This window comes from Parasteatoda tepidariorum, chromosome 2, assembly GCF_982258835.1.
Source record: "Parasteatoda tepidariorum strain Cologne lab strain chromosome 2, Ptep-v5.0, whole genome shotgun sequence".
Lineage (NCBI taxonomy): Eukaryota > Metazoa > Arthropoda > Arachnida > Araneae > Theridiidae > Parasteatoda > Parasteatoda tepidariorum.
The window spans coordinates 93,118,954-93,137,615 of NC_141756.1; the positions used below are offsets into that span (position 1 = coordinate 93,118,954).

Here is an 18,662-nt window from a genome sequence, read left to right on the forward strand (position 1 = left end):
GTTAAGACTCGTTTAATGCAGGCACTTATAAAAAAAGTCCACATGTTTTGCAGAGAGCTTTTATTAAAATATTTTCCTAAGTTTAAAAAGAATCAAATGACACACTTTTTTTTTTTTTTTGAAGTTTTAACTAGTGAACACACAATCACAATAATTTGGAGCAATAGCAACAGACGTTTAAAAGTTGTATCTGGAAGAAGAAATACTGAAGTTAAAATTTTGCCGGGGGAGGAGCAAAGCATTTGCAGAGGAGGCCTGACCAAATCCTTTCCGCAGCATCCACATCTTGTACATTCTTTAAAGTTTATTCTTTCGCTCGAACAATGGTGGAGAAGATTTCTCTGTAGGGGAGAGTAAAAGCGAGTCAATGAAGTTAACAGCATAATTGTGAAGTGATCAGCTTTATTGTTTCCAGGAGTGTCGCAATGGCACAGGGAATAGAGGTAGACGGATCATGGGTCTGAGACCCCTGGAAGCCAAACTAGCTGTAGCAGGTTTGAGTGGTTTTCCTCTCCATGTAACTCAAATGTGAGTCTTGTCATACATTCAGCTCGGCTAGAACATTTAAAACAGGACTTATCAATGTAAAAGTATTTTACTTGAATATGTTGTTAAAAGTTTTCAACACAAATTACACAAATACATTCATGAAGATTTTATTACATTAAGAATAGGTTTAGCCAAAGTAATTTTTCAATTTAATATTATTGAACTAATTTAACACGTTGAATGCCACAGGGGTCACTGATAAATGGTCAAGCCTAGATTATTCATAACACATAATCCGAATAAATTTTTAATGCTCTTAATTTTTTTAAAATTATTATTATTACTAAAATGGTTTGAAGAAATTAATTCAATAAATACTGAAAAATTCATTTTGGCCAGAAGCCATGTAAAATTATAGCGTGGCATTCAACGTGTTAAAGAAACAAAAAAAAGTGTAAATCTAGCTAAGCTTAAATACATAAAAAAGTGTAAAGATTGTTTTTAACACATAACAAAATTGGAGTAAACAAAGAAAATTGGACTGTAAACAGAAAAGTATTTATTTATAAAAATAACTACTCATAAAAATAATTATTATTTATAAAAATATTGAATAATTGAAAAAATTTTTTTGCATTTACTTGGAACACAGTTAAGACAGAAAGTAACAAAAAAAATATAAATAATTTGGTTAAATTTAGATTACACAAACATTAAATTGCCTTTCAGAGAGCAAAAAAAAAAAAAAAAAATTATGTCGCTGTATCAAGTTTATACAGATAGCTTTACCTAACAATCAATATATTTTCTTTCGAAATATATTGTTATCAAAATTGCTTCGCTTCATATTTTTTTACTACATTTCAGGAAAAGCATTAGTTATAGATTAATAAAAGCTTTTTGATAATGTTATGCTAAGTAAGTAATGTTATGCTAAGTAAGTAACACAGGTAAGGTAGCAATAACAATAAAATAAAGGTTTCTTAAAAATTATTATCACTGACGCTGAATTAGAAAGATTTACTTGTTAGCTTTTCGTGACAGGAAAACATGGAGTATAAAGTGTTGATCATTGAATATGAAGTACCAAATACTTTTTGTATATAGTATTCAGTATATATCGATAAATCATTAAGAATTTATCTTGAAAAATGCCAGTGGAACAACAGCGATTCTGCATATCTAATCCATTCGTGATCCAATGAATGTTATGCAAATAATATTTTTTATTTATAGTTATTGATTACAAAGTTATGTAAATTATACTGCACTTGTTAACAATCCTTTAATATTTTTAAAAAGTTCAAGCTGTTAAGTACTTTTTATTATTTTATTTTAAACATAGAGCAAGGTACTCATCACTGCCATCACTCAACCATGACCAAAAATCCCATTTCTAAGGCTTTACTTTTTAACGGCCATGGTTGGAATGCCATGTAATTTTGATACTGGTCAGATATAGTGGACTCCGCTTGAGCTAGCTCTTTTCAATCTTCGGCACGATAACCAATGAGAGAACACTCAGCCGTGGCGGAGTTCATGTGCACCTTGCAAAGTATACACGTCAGTTGTTTTATACATTGGATCAAACTCCTTACCCTAGTCCTCTAATAAGCAGTGTGAAAAATATTTTAACTAGCTGTGCCACAAGAGCACCCTGGAGCAGGCTATTAACCTTTCTTAAAAATCAAATAAATAAAATTTTACTTTCAAATGTTACATTTTTTAAAAGGAAAGTTTTTCAGTCGTAAATAATTATATATCCTATGTTATCTATTTTGAGTCATAAATTCAGAACTAAAATTTGAAATTTTAAACTTAAAGCTGTGATGTTAGAATAAAACATTTTGAAGCATTACTTTTACAAAATAATAACTAATTCAAAATTAAAAATCAACAAATCATTAGAAGATAGTTTTTTTCTTTCATGCTCACACCATATTTAATGTATTAATAAAGAATAATCTTTTTTTTTCTTCAGGTGTATATCAACTGTAAGTTTAGTAGCAGTTTTTTTTAAATAATTTTAATTAGAATATGTATATCCAAATGTCACTTGTTTTTTAAAATAGCTAGTGATTGAAAGTATACTTTTCATAATTATAATAAAAATTCGAAAACATTCTTCGTTGTTTTTTAAATTATTTAATTATTCTCTGAGAGAAATTCTGTGAAAGCTCTTGATTATAAACTAAGATAAACAAAAAAGCAAATTGGTTTATTCAAATAAAAATAATTTCTTATTCATAACAATCGCCACATTGAAAACCCCATACAACAGAATGATCAAACACTACAGAGCAAATATAGGGCATTTTAAAAACATTCTTCTTAATATTATAATGATAAAACATAAATGCTACAACTACATAAGAAATGTAAACATCATAATTAGGGTTAAGGGTTAGCTCCTCGCTTAAACATTTTTATAAGATTTGTAGCAGAAATAGTTCATCAATAATAATTAAAATGTATTAATAAGAAATATGCCATCGTTAATTGGAAATGAATATAAAAATAAGATATAAGCATAAGTTTTAAACTTACCAAATTCAAGCATTGAGAACATCACACGCGCCGCATACATAGCGTTTGCCACATTGCCCGGGTTGTAAATGTAAACAATCTGCTCGCAGTGGGTGGGAGGGTAGAAGACAGGAAACGGAAGCTGGGCTTTTCAGATGGCTTTTTGTTTGATTAAAGACTCCATGATTAAACTCTTGTTAATTTTCAGTAAGTGAATAAAACTGTACGCTTAAAGCATTTGTGAACGAAAACTGTTCATACAGCTTCAATGAGTAAAGATATTATATATGTACTTAAAAACAAAATTAATGAACACAAATTTTAAAATTTCATAAAATTAAACTTGCTTTGTTAATGTGAATGCTACGTGACTGTTGCATCAATTCATGAAAAAATAAAACTAATAACTACTGTAAATATGCGATCTATTTCTTAATCAGGTATATGGTATAAACTTAAAATTCGAATCTCGGAGAGTAAATTGGTTATACATTCAACTTGGCAAAATTTCCAATCATTCAAATTTTAATAATGTGCGAGTTTTTGATTAATAAAAATTGATCTGATTGGTGTATTGAATTCCGTAGATACCAGTTAATGTTTCATAAAAAATAAAACATTTAAAATAGAAGTCAAATAAAACATTTTCTTTTCAATCTCAAATTAGTATTTTGTATGTTTCATGAAAGGACAAAAAAAAAAAAAAAAAAAAGGCAGAAAACCTTTTAAATATATACTTTAATTAGAGAATAATTGAAATTCTCAAGCAATTAAACGAAAACTAAGATCTGAAAAACTAAGATTGAAAATATCACAAGACAAATTTTGTGTGAACTGAAAAAAATTTTAAGAAATCCTTGTTCAAACTTAATTCACCTTAAAGATATTCAAAATGTTTTCAAAAATTTTCAAGATATTCTGAAAAATCTTAAGTTGTTAGTTAAAAAAGTTAAGTTAAGGTAACATTAACTCAGGAAACTTTCTTCAAATTTCCTTAAGACAAACTTAATTTATCCTAAAGATATCCCAAATGTCTGAAAAAATTCTTAACATATTTTAAAGAATCTTAAGATGCTTTAAGGTAATTCTAACTCAGGAATATGTCTTAAGATTTTCTTAAGAATTTTTGAAGACAAATTTAATTCACCTTAAAGATATTCAAAATGTCTGTAAAATGTCTGCAAAAATTCTTCAGATTTCTGAAGAATTTCTTAAGAAAATGACATTTTCTTAAGAAAATCTTAAGATTATTTTTAGTGGGGTTCCACCCCATTCCTAAAATAATTGTCTTCGTTATTGTAATGATTAACTTTATATGACCTACACAAGTGATTCTAGACACTTTTCATTTTATGTAATGTTGTCTTTGAAATTTCTTTTTACAGTTGAACTTCAAAATCACAGACTTTGATGATCTGTATTTTAGGATATCACGGAAAAATCTAAATTCCCATTGCATTTTCTATGATGATAATAGAAAAAAACCTTTACGTTTCTTAGTGACCCTTAATTATTTATTGATTTTGAAATGTGTCTTATCTTATTATCAAACATAATATTTGAAGAAAGAAAAACTTTTATTTTTTGAGGAATTTATAAATTTTTCTTGAACTTTAATTCTTTAAGATGTTTGAGTAAATTTATAAACTATTAAAAAACGAGGTTGTTAGATTTGGTAAGAAGCTGCCTAAATCATTTAATACTAAGGAAGTTAACTTATAATATTTGTACAGAGATAAGATTATTTTTCTATAATATTAGAAAGAACTTGCTAGTTTAATGGATACAAGAGAAACTGATAATGATAAGAAGTAGGTACTGTGGTCTATACTGATGACCACACTTTCACTACAGTGGTGACTTAGAAAAAAAAAAACAGAAATTTTAAGTGGTTTCAAAAGCATTAAGATTAGGAAAATAATAACATTTCTGCAAAACATAAAATTGAATGAAAAAGCAAACATATCAACATTGTTTAAAGTAACTATTTCCCCCCCCCCCATCTTTTTTAAATAAATAAATGTTAGGCATTTTTTTTCTAAATGTTAGTACGGTACGGTTACTATTATTAACTAAATTGTTAAAAGTACTAAAATTTTTTTATTGTATATTTGATATTCTGATTTTTTGATATCATAAAAGTTTTAGTTTCCATTAAATTTCATTCATGGTACATAGCATTTTTAAAAAGTGCTTATTTTCGATTTTGGTTTTTTAGTTGCCCTTTAAGATGCTTTAAAAAAGGGGGGGGGCTAAATATTCCTTTTTCCAAAAGATTTTTTTTTTCTTTACCATGTTGATTTTCAACACATTTTATGCAAAAGGATGGTTTTCACATTGTTCTGTTCAATGTTTTCACAATTCATTCAACCACAGTCCTACCATCGGTTGGTAGCATATGAAAAGCACCAATCTTTTTACATGTGCATCTACTAAACTTGGTTCGGTGAGCGGTTCTAACGTTCTTGTGCATAACTCTTCTACAGTCTTTCCACCCTTCTGAAATTGAACCAAAAATTTTTTTGATCTTTTTAGGTTGGCTAATATAATCAAGAAAAGAAATTCTTGTCAGAAACTAGTTATTTTATCATGATCATGTAAAGTCTTTGAAAATTATTTTGCATTTTGTTAATGTATATAATGCTTAAAAATATTTTTTGAGTGCTTTAAAAGTACTTAAAATTTGCTTATTTTTTGTTAAAAGATTTAGCTACGCACCCTGTTATTGAGGTTTAGTTGTAGTATAAATTATTTGTTGATTTTGTGAGTTTCAAAACTAAAATAATAATTTTATTTTTATCTTTAGGTGCATGAAATTGCAAATGCTAAAGATAACTTTACTAGACTTGATATATTGAAATATTGGCATACAGATGGAGGTGTTTTAATTATTAGTTATGACATCTTTCGTAGACTTGCCGGAAATAAAATTCCAAAGCTCAGAAAAAGTCTTAAAGAACAACTCCAGAAATATTTGTTAGATCCTGGTAATTATTATTCATTTTAAACTTTCTGCTTGACTCACTGATTGTGGATCCCCATCTCACTGATTGTGGGTGTATGAATTTTTTCTGGTTTTGTAGTTAGTCCTAATCAGGGCTTCCACGGATTAGGGAGAACAGGGAAAACCTGGAATTGTATTTCGACTATAAAAAAATTAAAAAATAGGGAATAGTTAATGAAAATCAGGGTTTTTTTCTACAAAAACTTGGAATGAGATATTTTTATTTTTGATTTTGAATTTTTACCTTAAATTTATTTGATTAAGAAAATTCTTTACTCTAATACAAACTTTAATTATATATTGGTAAGAGGGAATCTTAATAAATTGATAATGATTATTTTTTAATGCTAGCAATATGTAATATTTCCATGTATTTTTTTGAAACTATTATGAGTTATTCAGTATAAATAGAACTATACTGTAAACTGTTTAAATCTTCTGTTCCAAACAAAGTATTTCGAAAATTAAAAATTCTATGTTTCATTATTTTTGGGGTATAATTTTCTTTTACTGTTTTAAAGTAGAACAGTAATACTTTTTAGTTCGCCTTTCTTAAAAATAACATGTACTGTTTCAAAAAATGTCCTGATTTTTTTTTAAAAATGATATCCAATATTTTCTTTGACACCCACTATGAAGCTTGTGTTAAAGTACCAGTATTTCTAATGTGATGTTATTATGACATGTATATTTCAAATTCTGCATATAAGTAATTACTTTTTTACAAGTGTTCTCATTATTTCCACTATAGATTAAACTAGTTATTTAATTTTTTTTTTCTTTAGCATTCTGTACAGTTTTTTTTTCCTAATTTAATTAAAATATTTTTGCAATGCTCACAAATTTTGGAGTATGCATAAAATAATCTCTTTTATAAGGGATTAGTTAGTAAGAATGATGTTTTGTTTGTCACTTTTTAGGTTGATTGAGCTATGTAATTGCACAGAGTTTTTAAAAGCTGTTTTTTTATTAACTTTTTAAAATGATATCATTAAAGTAAGCAAATTTTAAATTTGAATTAAATTTTTGAGTGGCAGGATTTGCTACAGTTTTATTAAAAGCTTACATTGATGTTTCAATTAGTTTTTTCAGAAGTTATTCTTAAGATTACAACAAAGGTACATATTTTTATTATTACAAATATTATTTTGATATTCAAAAGTTAAAGAAATGGAAGAAAGAGGAAAATGTTTAAAATTTAGCAATTTTTAGAGGAATATTTTTAAACCAATTTGTAGAATATACAAATTTGTCAGTGGTATATATTTTTTAAATTTTTGTTTTTTAAAAAAAATCTTGTATTATCAATTTTGATTGTTTAAAATTACTGCTGATTTTTAGAGCTGCATACAAAGCTCTTATGATTTATTTATGTCTTCCTTAGGCTAGAAATTAGCTACAGTCTTTTATCTATTTTAGACTAAAAAAAATAAAATAAAAAAAACAACTAAATGAAAAACTTACAATTTATTTTTAGTATGAATAACAGCTTTCTTTTTATATTTGTTTTAAATTGCACTAAAATGAAATGTATTAATATGTTTCTAGGGCCTGATATTGTCATTTGTGATGAAGGACATATTTTGAAAAATGAAGCGTCTGCTATTTCTAAAGCTTGTAGTCAGTTAAAAACTGAAAGACGCGTTGTGTTAACTGGTACTCCTTTGCAGAATAATTTGAAAGAATGTAAGTTTAATAGTTATTTACTTTCCCATTAAAAATTGTTTATTGTCAGTAATTCACAATAGGTCTAAACTTGAAATGTCCTGTGCCATTACATTTTTAGCAGATACATGAACAACGATGTACTGTAGTGAAATAAAGCAATTTCTTTTAGATATACATATTTTTAGATGTTGATTTATATAATTTTCGATGCTAATAGATACTTTAGATACTATTATTACTAAGTTTTCCTTTTTCAATTCTTTTGTTATCCAATTGTGCGTATTACTGTTTCACAGATCATTGCATGTTATCATTAGCTAAACTTCATCTCTTGAGAACATCAGAAGAATTTAGAAACTAATTTGTTATTCCTATTTTGTATGGGCAATATTTATTTTAGATATTAATTTACATAATTTTCTATACTTATATGTATATGTTAGGTTTTTTTAAAAAATTTTTGCTATCTTCTTATGTGCATTACCATTTCACAAATCATTACTTGTTATCATTTGTTAAGCCTATCTCTTGATACCATCAAAAGAATTTATAAACAAATTTGTTAATCCTACTATGAAAAAAACAATATTTGTTTTAGATATGCATATTTTTAGATGTTGATTTATGTAATTTTAGATACTAATATACATAGTTTTAGAGAGATTTTTTTAAAAACTTTGTTATCTTATTGTTCGTTTTACTGTTTCACAGATCATTGCATGTTATCATTTGTTAAGCCACATCTCTTGGGAACTTCAAAGGAATTTAGAAATAGATTTGTTAATCCTATTATGAATGGACAATATGAAGATTCTAATGAATATGATGTTAGGCGCATGAAGAAGCGAATTCACATATTACATAAGCTGCTTGAAGGCTGTGTTCAAGTAAATATTGCAATATCTTTCTATCAATACTGCTGCCTAACCTATTTTTATTATTAAATTTAAATAGAAAATAAATCATTTCATTGATATTTTAGAAATTAAATTTCTTTTGTGTATTTTTTAGAGATGTGATTATGCTGCATTGACCAAATTTTTACCACCAAAGCATGAGTATGTGATCAGTGTGAAACTGTCTGAAATTCAAATCAGGATGTATCGTTGGTACCTGGACAATTTATCTAAAGCAAGAGTGGAAACTAAAATTCAAGGCAGTACTTTATTTTCAGATTATAATGCATTGAGGAATCTGTGTACTCATCCTTATATAATTCATACCAGCCATATAAGGGCAGAAAAGAGAAGGGTAATTTTTTTGTGCATTTTAAACTACTTTAAAAAATAAGAAAAAAACATATTGAGTTTTTAAATTATTGATTTATTAAAATCTGTTGTGAATGCAGCTATGATATATGTAGCTGCCAGCTCTACTGGATTTCGCAGTTTCTACTGGTCAGGGCTGATTGTGCTCCGGAAAAATTCCGGATTTTTCGCTAACAGTGATCTGGAAGTTTCCGGAGATCGAAGGTTCAAAGGTGGAACTTAAAAACACAGTTAAATTTATTTGTTTGTTAGGGAAAGCCAGGGAGATACTAAATAAGCTTATATTCATGATTAATATTCATTTTTTATCAGTAAATAGTTGTTATAATCATAAACTCAAGAAAGAAAGACATATTTAAATTTTAATTACTTCTCCAGATACCTGCTATCATAGGTATGTGTAAAATTTTTAATGTATTTTAAGTAAACTAAGAAATATTGAGAAAAAGGGGAAAAAAAACCTTGTTTAAATTTTTTTCAATTTAAACTGCTTTTTTTTTTTAACTCAAGAAATTTTCCGGAATTTTGACTTGGGCTGACAATCACCCCCGGCTGGTTTAATAAAAATTCTCCTGGTTTTTGTACATTTTAGAAAACTCCTTAAAATTGAGTAAGTTTCTTCAAAAATCTCTATTGAAATAGAATTTTTGCACAGATTATTGCTTGCTCAAATAATTAAATTAAGTATTATATATAATAAAGCTAGCCTCGTTTATAAATAATAAAGTTATACTCATAATAAAGCTAGCCTCATTTATAAAAAGTAGTTAAATGCTTATTTGTCCTAAAATGTTTCGCGGTAGACTGATTGTTAAGACATGGTTTCCAATAAAACAGCGAAGTCAAACATCACTGGCTGCGGTCAGTGAGCAGGTGAGTGATCACTTTGATCAGCCTGCATAAGGTCCGAGGGTGCGAGATATCGGCCCTCGTTAAACTGTTTTACCGTAAAGTGCTCAACTTTGTCTGCAGGTCATCGGGCTACCAAAGCAGAGAATCAAAATGATTAGGGTTTTTGATTACATTAAAATTCCCTATGCATAAAATATTTAGCACATTATGCAAGAATTATCATGAAATTTATATTACATAAATTCTACTGGATTTTTTCTTATCCATGTTGGCATCTTTGGATATATATTTTAATAATGTGTTTTCTTTGTATGATAATAAATAGTAATTAGCCTAAATAATTTATCTTGAATCCAAAAAATGTTTACTAACATGTAATAAATGTACAAATAATGCGTAAAAAGGTAATTCAGTCCAGTAGCATTTGTTTCTATCATATGCTGAGTTATCATTGGGATGTGTGTCAGGCCAACCCCCTACTGTAAGGTCAAGGCCTGCTATCTTAGCGCTTTCAAACCTGTGACGTCACAAACAGAAGGTAGCGTCTGTTGTTCTTCTGTTGGCTCTCAATACTTCGTGGATGCCATTGAGTGTGAATATTGATCAATTAATGCTCTTAAATAGTCGGATTGAAGTGATATCGAAGTAAGTAAAAGATACTTTTTTTTATATTACTAAAATGTTAAGTTTGATTTTAACAGATTTTTTTTAATGTGTTGTATATTAAATTTGAAATGAGATCGAAAGCATGTATATAATGTAACTTGCATTGCTGTTATGCTGTGAGAAGTTATTAAAGTCTGTAATGTATTTATGTCTGTTATCTGATCTAATTCCATTTTAATTATGAAAAAACTTATTTTAATATTCAAACATAAAATACAAAAGCATTCGATTGTGTTATTTATGCATGCTTCACGAACTAATGCAACTTTAATGAATCTAAGCGATTTAGATAAATAGACTTAATGTCAATACAATTTTTATTGAGCTTCAGCTCAAGATTTTAAATAACCCTGGAATTGTGGTGTATCTTATTTAATGAAATATACATTTCAATATATCGGGGAAATATGTTTGAATTATACATTTAAATTATACACATAAAAATATATGAGTTACAATGCAATATTTTCTACTGCTAAATCTTTTAGTGTTTATAAGAATAAAACAAGCTATGTCTTGAAATATTAACGCAATGTTTATAATGTTTTGTACTATATTTTTGTTAGATTAGAGATTTGTATACGTCTTTCTCAGTAAACATACTACTTTTCACTAACTAATATAAATAAGCATTGCTAAAAAAAATTTTAAAAGTTGTGATGTCAAAAAGTAATTCTTTTTAATCTTTATGAAATTAAATTTATGCACATTTTTGTAAAAAATACCAGTGTTTATCTGAAGAATGTTGATAGTGTTTATTTTTAGCTATTAGAATTTTAAATTTAACACGCCTGAGGAGAATTTTAATTTTGAAGAATTTCTAAATCCACACGTTAATTGAAATACTAAATACATAATTGAAATACTATTCCAATATTTAGGAACAAAAATATCCGTTTAGTATATATCAAAGTTTGATGTGATTGTTTATTAATAGTTCTTCTAGTGTGCTGTTAAAATATTTTGAGAAAAAGACACTCATTTTAAAGATTGTTAATTGAAATTTGATTAAAATTTGCTGTGTTAGTGAAAATGGATATAGCTATTGTAAATATTTAATATTTGTTTTTAATTATAGGCATGTGGAAAACATTTTGAAGTAGAAGATATAAGAGTAGAGACTTCTTACTTTGATGAAAAGACTGGAAAGCATATCTCCTATACCGTGGAGCGGCATGTTCTCGAAAAAAAAAAGGCGGTTCCGTGCATATTTGAAAACTGTCCTCAGATAGTTCTTTGAGAGAAAACCCATCTTCAAAAAGGTAGAAAATTGAAGAATTTCAACTAGCTGAGGCATTAAAAGCCAGCGAAGAGGCAGCAAGTTTGTATGTTGAAAGCAATTGTTTCGACACATTTTCAAAGCTGAAAGGCTGCTTGGGGATAAAGTTCGGCCGAAGAAATGATGTGTAGTTTTAATGGTGATAAACAGGTGAACTTCTTAAATTTTTCTGATGAAGATGTACAACATATTTTATATATTGTAACTGTATTTGAGGACTTATTTAAGCATATCAATTTTCAAGGCGAGAAACTCTATAACATGATATAATTGACATTTTTGATGCATTAGAATGCCTTGAGAAGCAGCAAATTGATTTGAAAGATTGTTGAGGATAAACATAAGTTTTCCCTAGATTTCATTTTAGAACAATTACATTTTTTAATGTGCAAGCTTGACAGCTCTAGGTATTCTAATACTCTATTTGTTATTTTATATTTCCTCCCAAGCATACAAATTCTTGTGTCAGTCTGGTAATTTAACCTTATCTCTGATCTAAGCACTTTTTGTGCAATATTACACAACATCGTAATATGAGCAATCTGATTTTATGTTTTTAATGTATGCAAAGCAAATGATTTTATCATTGTAAGAAAAGCAACGACATGTTTCTCTGTTGCTTAATGAAATCATCATTCAACCCTACCTTGATTATAAAGGTTGGAATATTGTAGGTACGTCATATGACACTAGTGCTCATACCTTTATGATTCAAAGTAAGCTTAGTACATTTTAAGTCGTTGGTGATATTGTACCTCTCGTCAGTATAGTTGCAGAAAATTTGCATGCTTTGATTAATAGAGTTATTATTAGTCTAGAGCATATTGGTTACATAATATTTGCTGTTACTACTATTAATCATAGAGCTATGTACCTTTTCTATTGTCCTCCAAGACTGAGTTATGTTTATTCTCAACCTTTTGATAATTCATGCCCTCTTTTTTATGTAATTAATTCTGTACATGAAGTTAAGTGCCTTTGTAATAACTGGATCAATAAAAAAAAATGGACAATATATGCATTATCCCCATTTTCATTCTGATACTGAAAAAATACAAACTGCTAGCTTTGACTTTATTCATAAACTATAACAGGATGTGTAGGGTTTTTAAAATGTACTCAAAGGTGCTTATTTCCGATTTTTGTTTTATAAAAGCCCTTAAAGGTGCTTTTTTCATAGGGTGTTTTTAAAAAGTGTTTTATTTTCCCTTTTCCAAAATAAGATATTTTTACCATACTTATTTTTGCGACGATTATGCAAAATGGCATTATTCTATTCAAAGTTTTAGCAATTAATTCAACCTCAATCTATTTAGGCTTGCCTGTCGGTATGTATCGTATGAAAATGCCATTTGTTTTACATGTTTGATGAGATGGTTGCAGGTCTGAATGTGCGTATACTGGGGTGAATTCAGTGGGAAAGATTTTTGCCGTCTCATGTGCAACTCTGCTACATTTTGCAAGCGATTCTCAATTTCAGGATTCAATTAGTTTTGAATTGATGATTTAAGAATACTTCGTATTTATATTCATTAATAATTATCCTTACGTGAAAATTTTGGGTTTTTGACAATTGTCAAAAACTATGTCTAAAAGGGTTTTTTGACATTACGGATAAAATCGTCAATTGTCAAAAACCTGTGAACTCTGCCTAGTTGTGATAGGTTTTTAAAGTGCTTAAAAATATTTTTGAAGTGCTATAAGAGTTAGAATCAAACAATCTATTTAAATATGGATATGATTTGACAAGAAAAGCTTTGTGGCCATCCAATCTTTTACACCAGAATGTGACAATGTTTCCTGGTTGGTACCCCCCAAGCATCACTGGTACCAGAGCACCTGTCCAGGAGGTGCACTCAAAATTCGGTGCAACCGCAAGGATCAGACGGCGCTTACCAGCAGCCACCTTATGTCTCTTTCTTTCGAGGGTAGTGTTAAAATCTTCCCAAACTGCCCCAGGTGCCACAACATCAGGGATGAGATTTTTCCGCTTTTTAGCGGATTTCCACATTTTTCACTTATATCTCTTGAATTTCAGCTTTTTTTTTTAAATCAAAAATTCAGATTTTTCTAAAAATTTCACTTTTTTTAATAAGTATTCCGTTTTTTCAGAAAATTCACCGATTTTCAAAGATAAACAGAAATTTCAAACTACATAGCTACCAATCCTTTCTCATTTTTACTTATTTTAGCTATTTTCTCCCCTTTTACTCGCAGCAGATAAGATTTTCCGAATTTTTTACCCGCCCTCCAGATAGATCTGATTTTTGTAGTTCAAACGACGCTACTTCTGACAACCCTTTTAGATGTCCAAAACCTGGAATCTGCTAATATCTCAATCTTATTCACACGAATTTAATATCAAACATAGCTTTTCATATTTGCGTGTTGTGATTCTTATTCACGCGATTTTAATATTGTACGTTGCGATTCTTATTTAAGAGATTTATAAATCCGATATTGTGATTCGTATTTACGCCTTTTTAAAAACCTATGTAGCGATACATATTCACTCAAGTTTAAAATTCAATGTCTTGATTTGCTCATGCGGTTTATAATATCAAACATTGATTTTCGCATTTATAAGTGATTTTAAAATAAGGCATTGGGATTCGCATTCACGCATTCTAAAAATTATGCATCATAATTCTTATTTATGCAATCTAAAAATTACGCATCATGATTCGTATTTACGGGATCTGAAAATTTTGAATCGGGATTTGTATTCAAGCGTTTTAAAAATTCTATATTCCAGGTTTTATTTCCTCATTTTCAAAATCGTATATCTAGTTTCATATTCATGTGATTTCAAAATCCATAATTGTTATTCATATTCACGCAATTTTAAGATCAACTATCGCTATTCTTGTAAGAAGTAATTATTTTTTTTAATTAGTTATTATAAAGGTGACTGTTTTACTAATGACGATTTTTAGTATATGTAAGTGTTACAACATCAGAGAAAATGGAAGGGAATATATTCAAAACTTACATTTTGTGCTTGCAAAGAAGAAAAAATAGGATTTGTCACAAGATGTTTGAAGATGAACTAACGACTAAATATAGCAAACAAAAGCACTCACTTAAAAGGGGATTTAATTAAATTTTTTTTTTGGAAAAAGAGTTAATTAACTCATCATCAAAATTTTTTTTTATAATTACTGTTATTTATGCTATAAAAGGCAAAATTCTTATCAAATAAAAAACAATTATCTAAGCAGTTGCTGATTGTCATGTAATTTTTCAAACTAAAATAGCAATTTTTGTATGTTAAGGAGTTACTATATATTTCTACTTCACTGTCATTGATATGTTTCAGAGGGCTCTAGTTAGATTAGACTATAATATGAACATAATGATTCGGTCCACCGTTAAAGTTTTTTTTCCCAATATAATTTAAAAAGTAATATTACCAATATATTTGCTATAAATCACATAACAGTATTTATTAAAAGAAATGAAATATTAATGTATATTCTCAGTAGTTTTAATTTACTAAACCAGGTAGTTTTTCAAGTAATAATAGTCTCTTATGTGAACTGAGGAAAAATATAATTTCCAGCTTTATTTTTTCAATTGGTAATTTTTATTTTCACTAAATGTTAAGTATCAATGTAATCATTTATGTATTAATAGATTAGTACACAATTGTATGTCAACACATTATTTATTACCTTAAACTGTCTGGAATTTATATTATTAAAGGGTTGTGCTTGTGTAAAATTTACTATTGTGGGAATTCAGCTTTTTTGCCTTTTGGCTAATCTCATCCCTGCAACATGCAGGCTTCTCCCCAACATATCCTGGACTGTCTTGGACTGGACAAGAGGGACATTTTAAAAAACCCACTTTTGGTGGCCGACTTCCTACGGGTCATGAATTTCCTGGACATGGTTAAGCCCTGCTAATTTTGGGGATTAGGAAGAAGAAGAATACCAGAATTTAAAGTTAACATTTAAAATTTTCAATGCTAATACTGCTATTACATTGCAAGAATTTGGTTCAAAGCACAATTTACTTAATTGTGAGGAAACTAGTCAATACATTGACATGTCTACATGGTGGGACTTTGTTAATGTAAAGACCCCTTTGAAAGGTAAACCCATTCGTAAAACTATGTGTAAGCCTGTTACTTGTAATGAAAAATCTATTTTCTTGCTCAAGTTTCTAGATTGGCTAGAACTATGGGGTAAATTAGATTTAGATAGTAGTAGACAAGCAAACAAAATCTCTTACTGCTTTGTTAATTCCTACTGAAATTATTATTAATCTGACACAGTATTGCATTACTGAGTTCAAAATGTTAGGTGCTGCTTAGACTAACAAGTTGGAGTCTAGGTTTGGGCAATATTGTAGTATGGCTGGTTCTGAGTATCACATTTCTGTACAACAAATGTTTGAGGTAAAAAATAAGCTTCACTTATTTAAAGAACTTAGACTGTCTTTTCATCATAAAGGTGATATAAGTATCACCTTTTATGATGATAAAAAAGATAGTTCATCTGAAAAAGTACCGTTTGATGACTTTGATGTTGATGATACTTTTTTAACACCAATCTCAATTATTCATATTTTTAATGTGGAAGCATCAATGCCTGTCAGTATATTTAGCAGGTTATTATGCTCAAGCAGCACTAAAGCACACTACTTGTATTAAGTTGTTACAAGCTCAAAAGTGTCAGGAAATTTGAATTGCTTGTATATGGTTAAAGTATTTAATAATAACTATACAATCAGTAGTAATTTACTGTTTTACTTTTAAAATTATTTTCACAATTTCATCAACGAACAGCATTTTTGTCAAAGATTGTTTAACTAATATGCATGTTAAAATACAGTAACTTAGCAAATATTTTGAATTATCCATGAAAGTTTCTTTTTATGAAATTGGTTTCTGTAATTTATAATGTTATTTATGTTTTTACTGTTGTATTTTACTTTCCCAAAATGAATTTCACTGCTCCAATCATTTTCACTCTATGACAAAAAATCCCAACTATATCTTTGACTATATATATGAATTGCAATTTTGCACAAATGTGAGACTAATAATGTTAGATAAGAAATTTGGTTATTTAAAAGTAAATGACATTTTCCATGCTTTCTTCAGAATAGAGATCTATGGTGATAGTCTTGAAATTGCAATTAATGATATAATTTAGTTAGTAAAAGTTGCATACATTATTTATATTGGTGTACTTTTATGCTCATGTTATTTTATTAAAAGAAGAGATATGCTAGACAGATATTTTTTGTTCAGTATTTAAATATCCTATGGTGGAGCTTCCTAGATGTTTTGCATGTGTCTTGTATGTTGAGGAGGTATGTCGGGAATTTTAGTCAGATAAAATTTTCAGTCTTGGCCTTTTTTCCAACTTGCACCCATTGTTTTATAATGAAATTATATTTTCACCAATAAAATGTTTGCCTCATGGGGTTATGCTTTAAAAATATAATGTTTCAAAATGTTATTTGATTTTGTATATATATTTTCCCCTTACTCAATAATAAAGTAAGAGGGGAATAAAGCTTTTGTTATATAGCTTTTGTTCTGTTAAAATAAAGCTTTTGTTCTATAAATATGTTGTTTGTGTCTTTATAAAATCATACTTAAACTTTACGATAAAATTAATCTTCCAATACTTAATGACCTATTTCTTAAAGTTCTAGTCTATATCATAAAAAAAATAAGTCGCGCTAAATCATTTTTTATCACATTTATGCAAAACAAGAGAACATAGAAAAAAGTTAATGGACAGATGATCAATTTACTGCAGTAAATAAAAAAGAAATTGAATAATGATATAAATTTGCTATAAATATTTTTGAGGTTTACGAAGGATAAACATTTTTATGCTTTTTTTTAAAAGTATGTTAAGTGTTCTTTCCAATCATATTTTGTTTCCATAAATGTAATGTTAAGTACTAATTTTCAATTCTTAGAAAAGTAATATTTCTATTTTAAATCAATTGCTATTGATTTGATATGTTTACTCTTAAAATAATATAAAATTTAAATTTATCCGTAATAAATAAGTTTTGAATAAAATTTAAGAAAATTTCTTAAAAAATCTTGAAACCTTATCTAAAATTTCTTAATGCATTATTAATTCTTTTTACTGTGATTTTTTTCTATTGGTTCATTTTTAATTTATTATTTTAAGGCAAGAACTATGTATACAAAATTATTTAGAGCATAAAAAATGCGGATTCTCATTTTTAGATTTTAAGAATGAAAAAAATACACGCACACACATATATATATATATATATACGAATAAGACCAATAATGATAGTAAGGAATCGACTGTTCTTTTATCTTTGCAACCATCTCCGATCGCTTACAGCAACATTCTTTTCTACCTTTCGCATGTTATGTCATAAACAAGCGTCTAGGTCTTCTATTCTAGGTCAGACAGAGATAGTGATTATTATATTTTTTTTTCTAATATTTATATATTTAAATTAAATAAGATTTTTTTTCTTGATTTTTTTTTTAAAAATACTGTAAGAAATTAAGTTTATAATAAATTATGTATGTATATTAATGAAATTACAATTAAAATTTTATTAAAAATGGATTATAATAATAATATTAAACTATATTACCATACTAAAAGTTGTTTTTCATTAATTACTTTAATACATGATGTATGCAAATGCATAGTTCTAATTTTATTATTCTAATGTTATCTTTCCCTTACATTTCTTATCCCTAATGTTATCTTTCCTATTGAATCTTATTAATGCAGCATATAATAAATTTTAAACTAAGAAAATCAATTTAAACTTTTCACTATTTTGTATTAAAATTTTATAAGTTTTAAAACCAATATTTTTTTTAAAAAAAATCATTATTAAATCCTGGTGTTTGTTCTGCATTGATTTACATCTCACACATTGAACATTT

General features: G+C 27.8%; 1 protein-coding gene across 3 annotated transcripts in view; it reads left to right on the forward strand.

The window, feature by feature from the left end:
• The window catches only part of LOC107443656 (uncharacterized), a 94,600-nt gene that overhangs the window by 44,598 nt on the left and 31,340 nt on the right, over positions 1–18,662 (forward strand). For all 3 annotated transcript variants that reach the window (XM_087157760.1, XM_087157761.1, XM_087157759.1), the window contains 4 exons: positions 5,822–6,002; positions 7,568–7,705; positions 8,399–8,574; positions 8,699–8,938. In XM_087157760.1, coding sequence (XP_087013886.1) covers positions 5,822–6,002; positions 7,568–7,705; positions 8,399–8,574; positions 8,699–8,938 — 735 coding nt within the window. The remainder of the gene's footprint in view (positions 1–5,821; positions 6,003–7,567; positions 7,706–8,398; positions 8,575–8,698; positions 8,939–18,662) is intronic.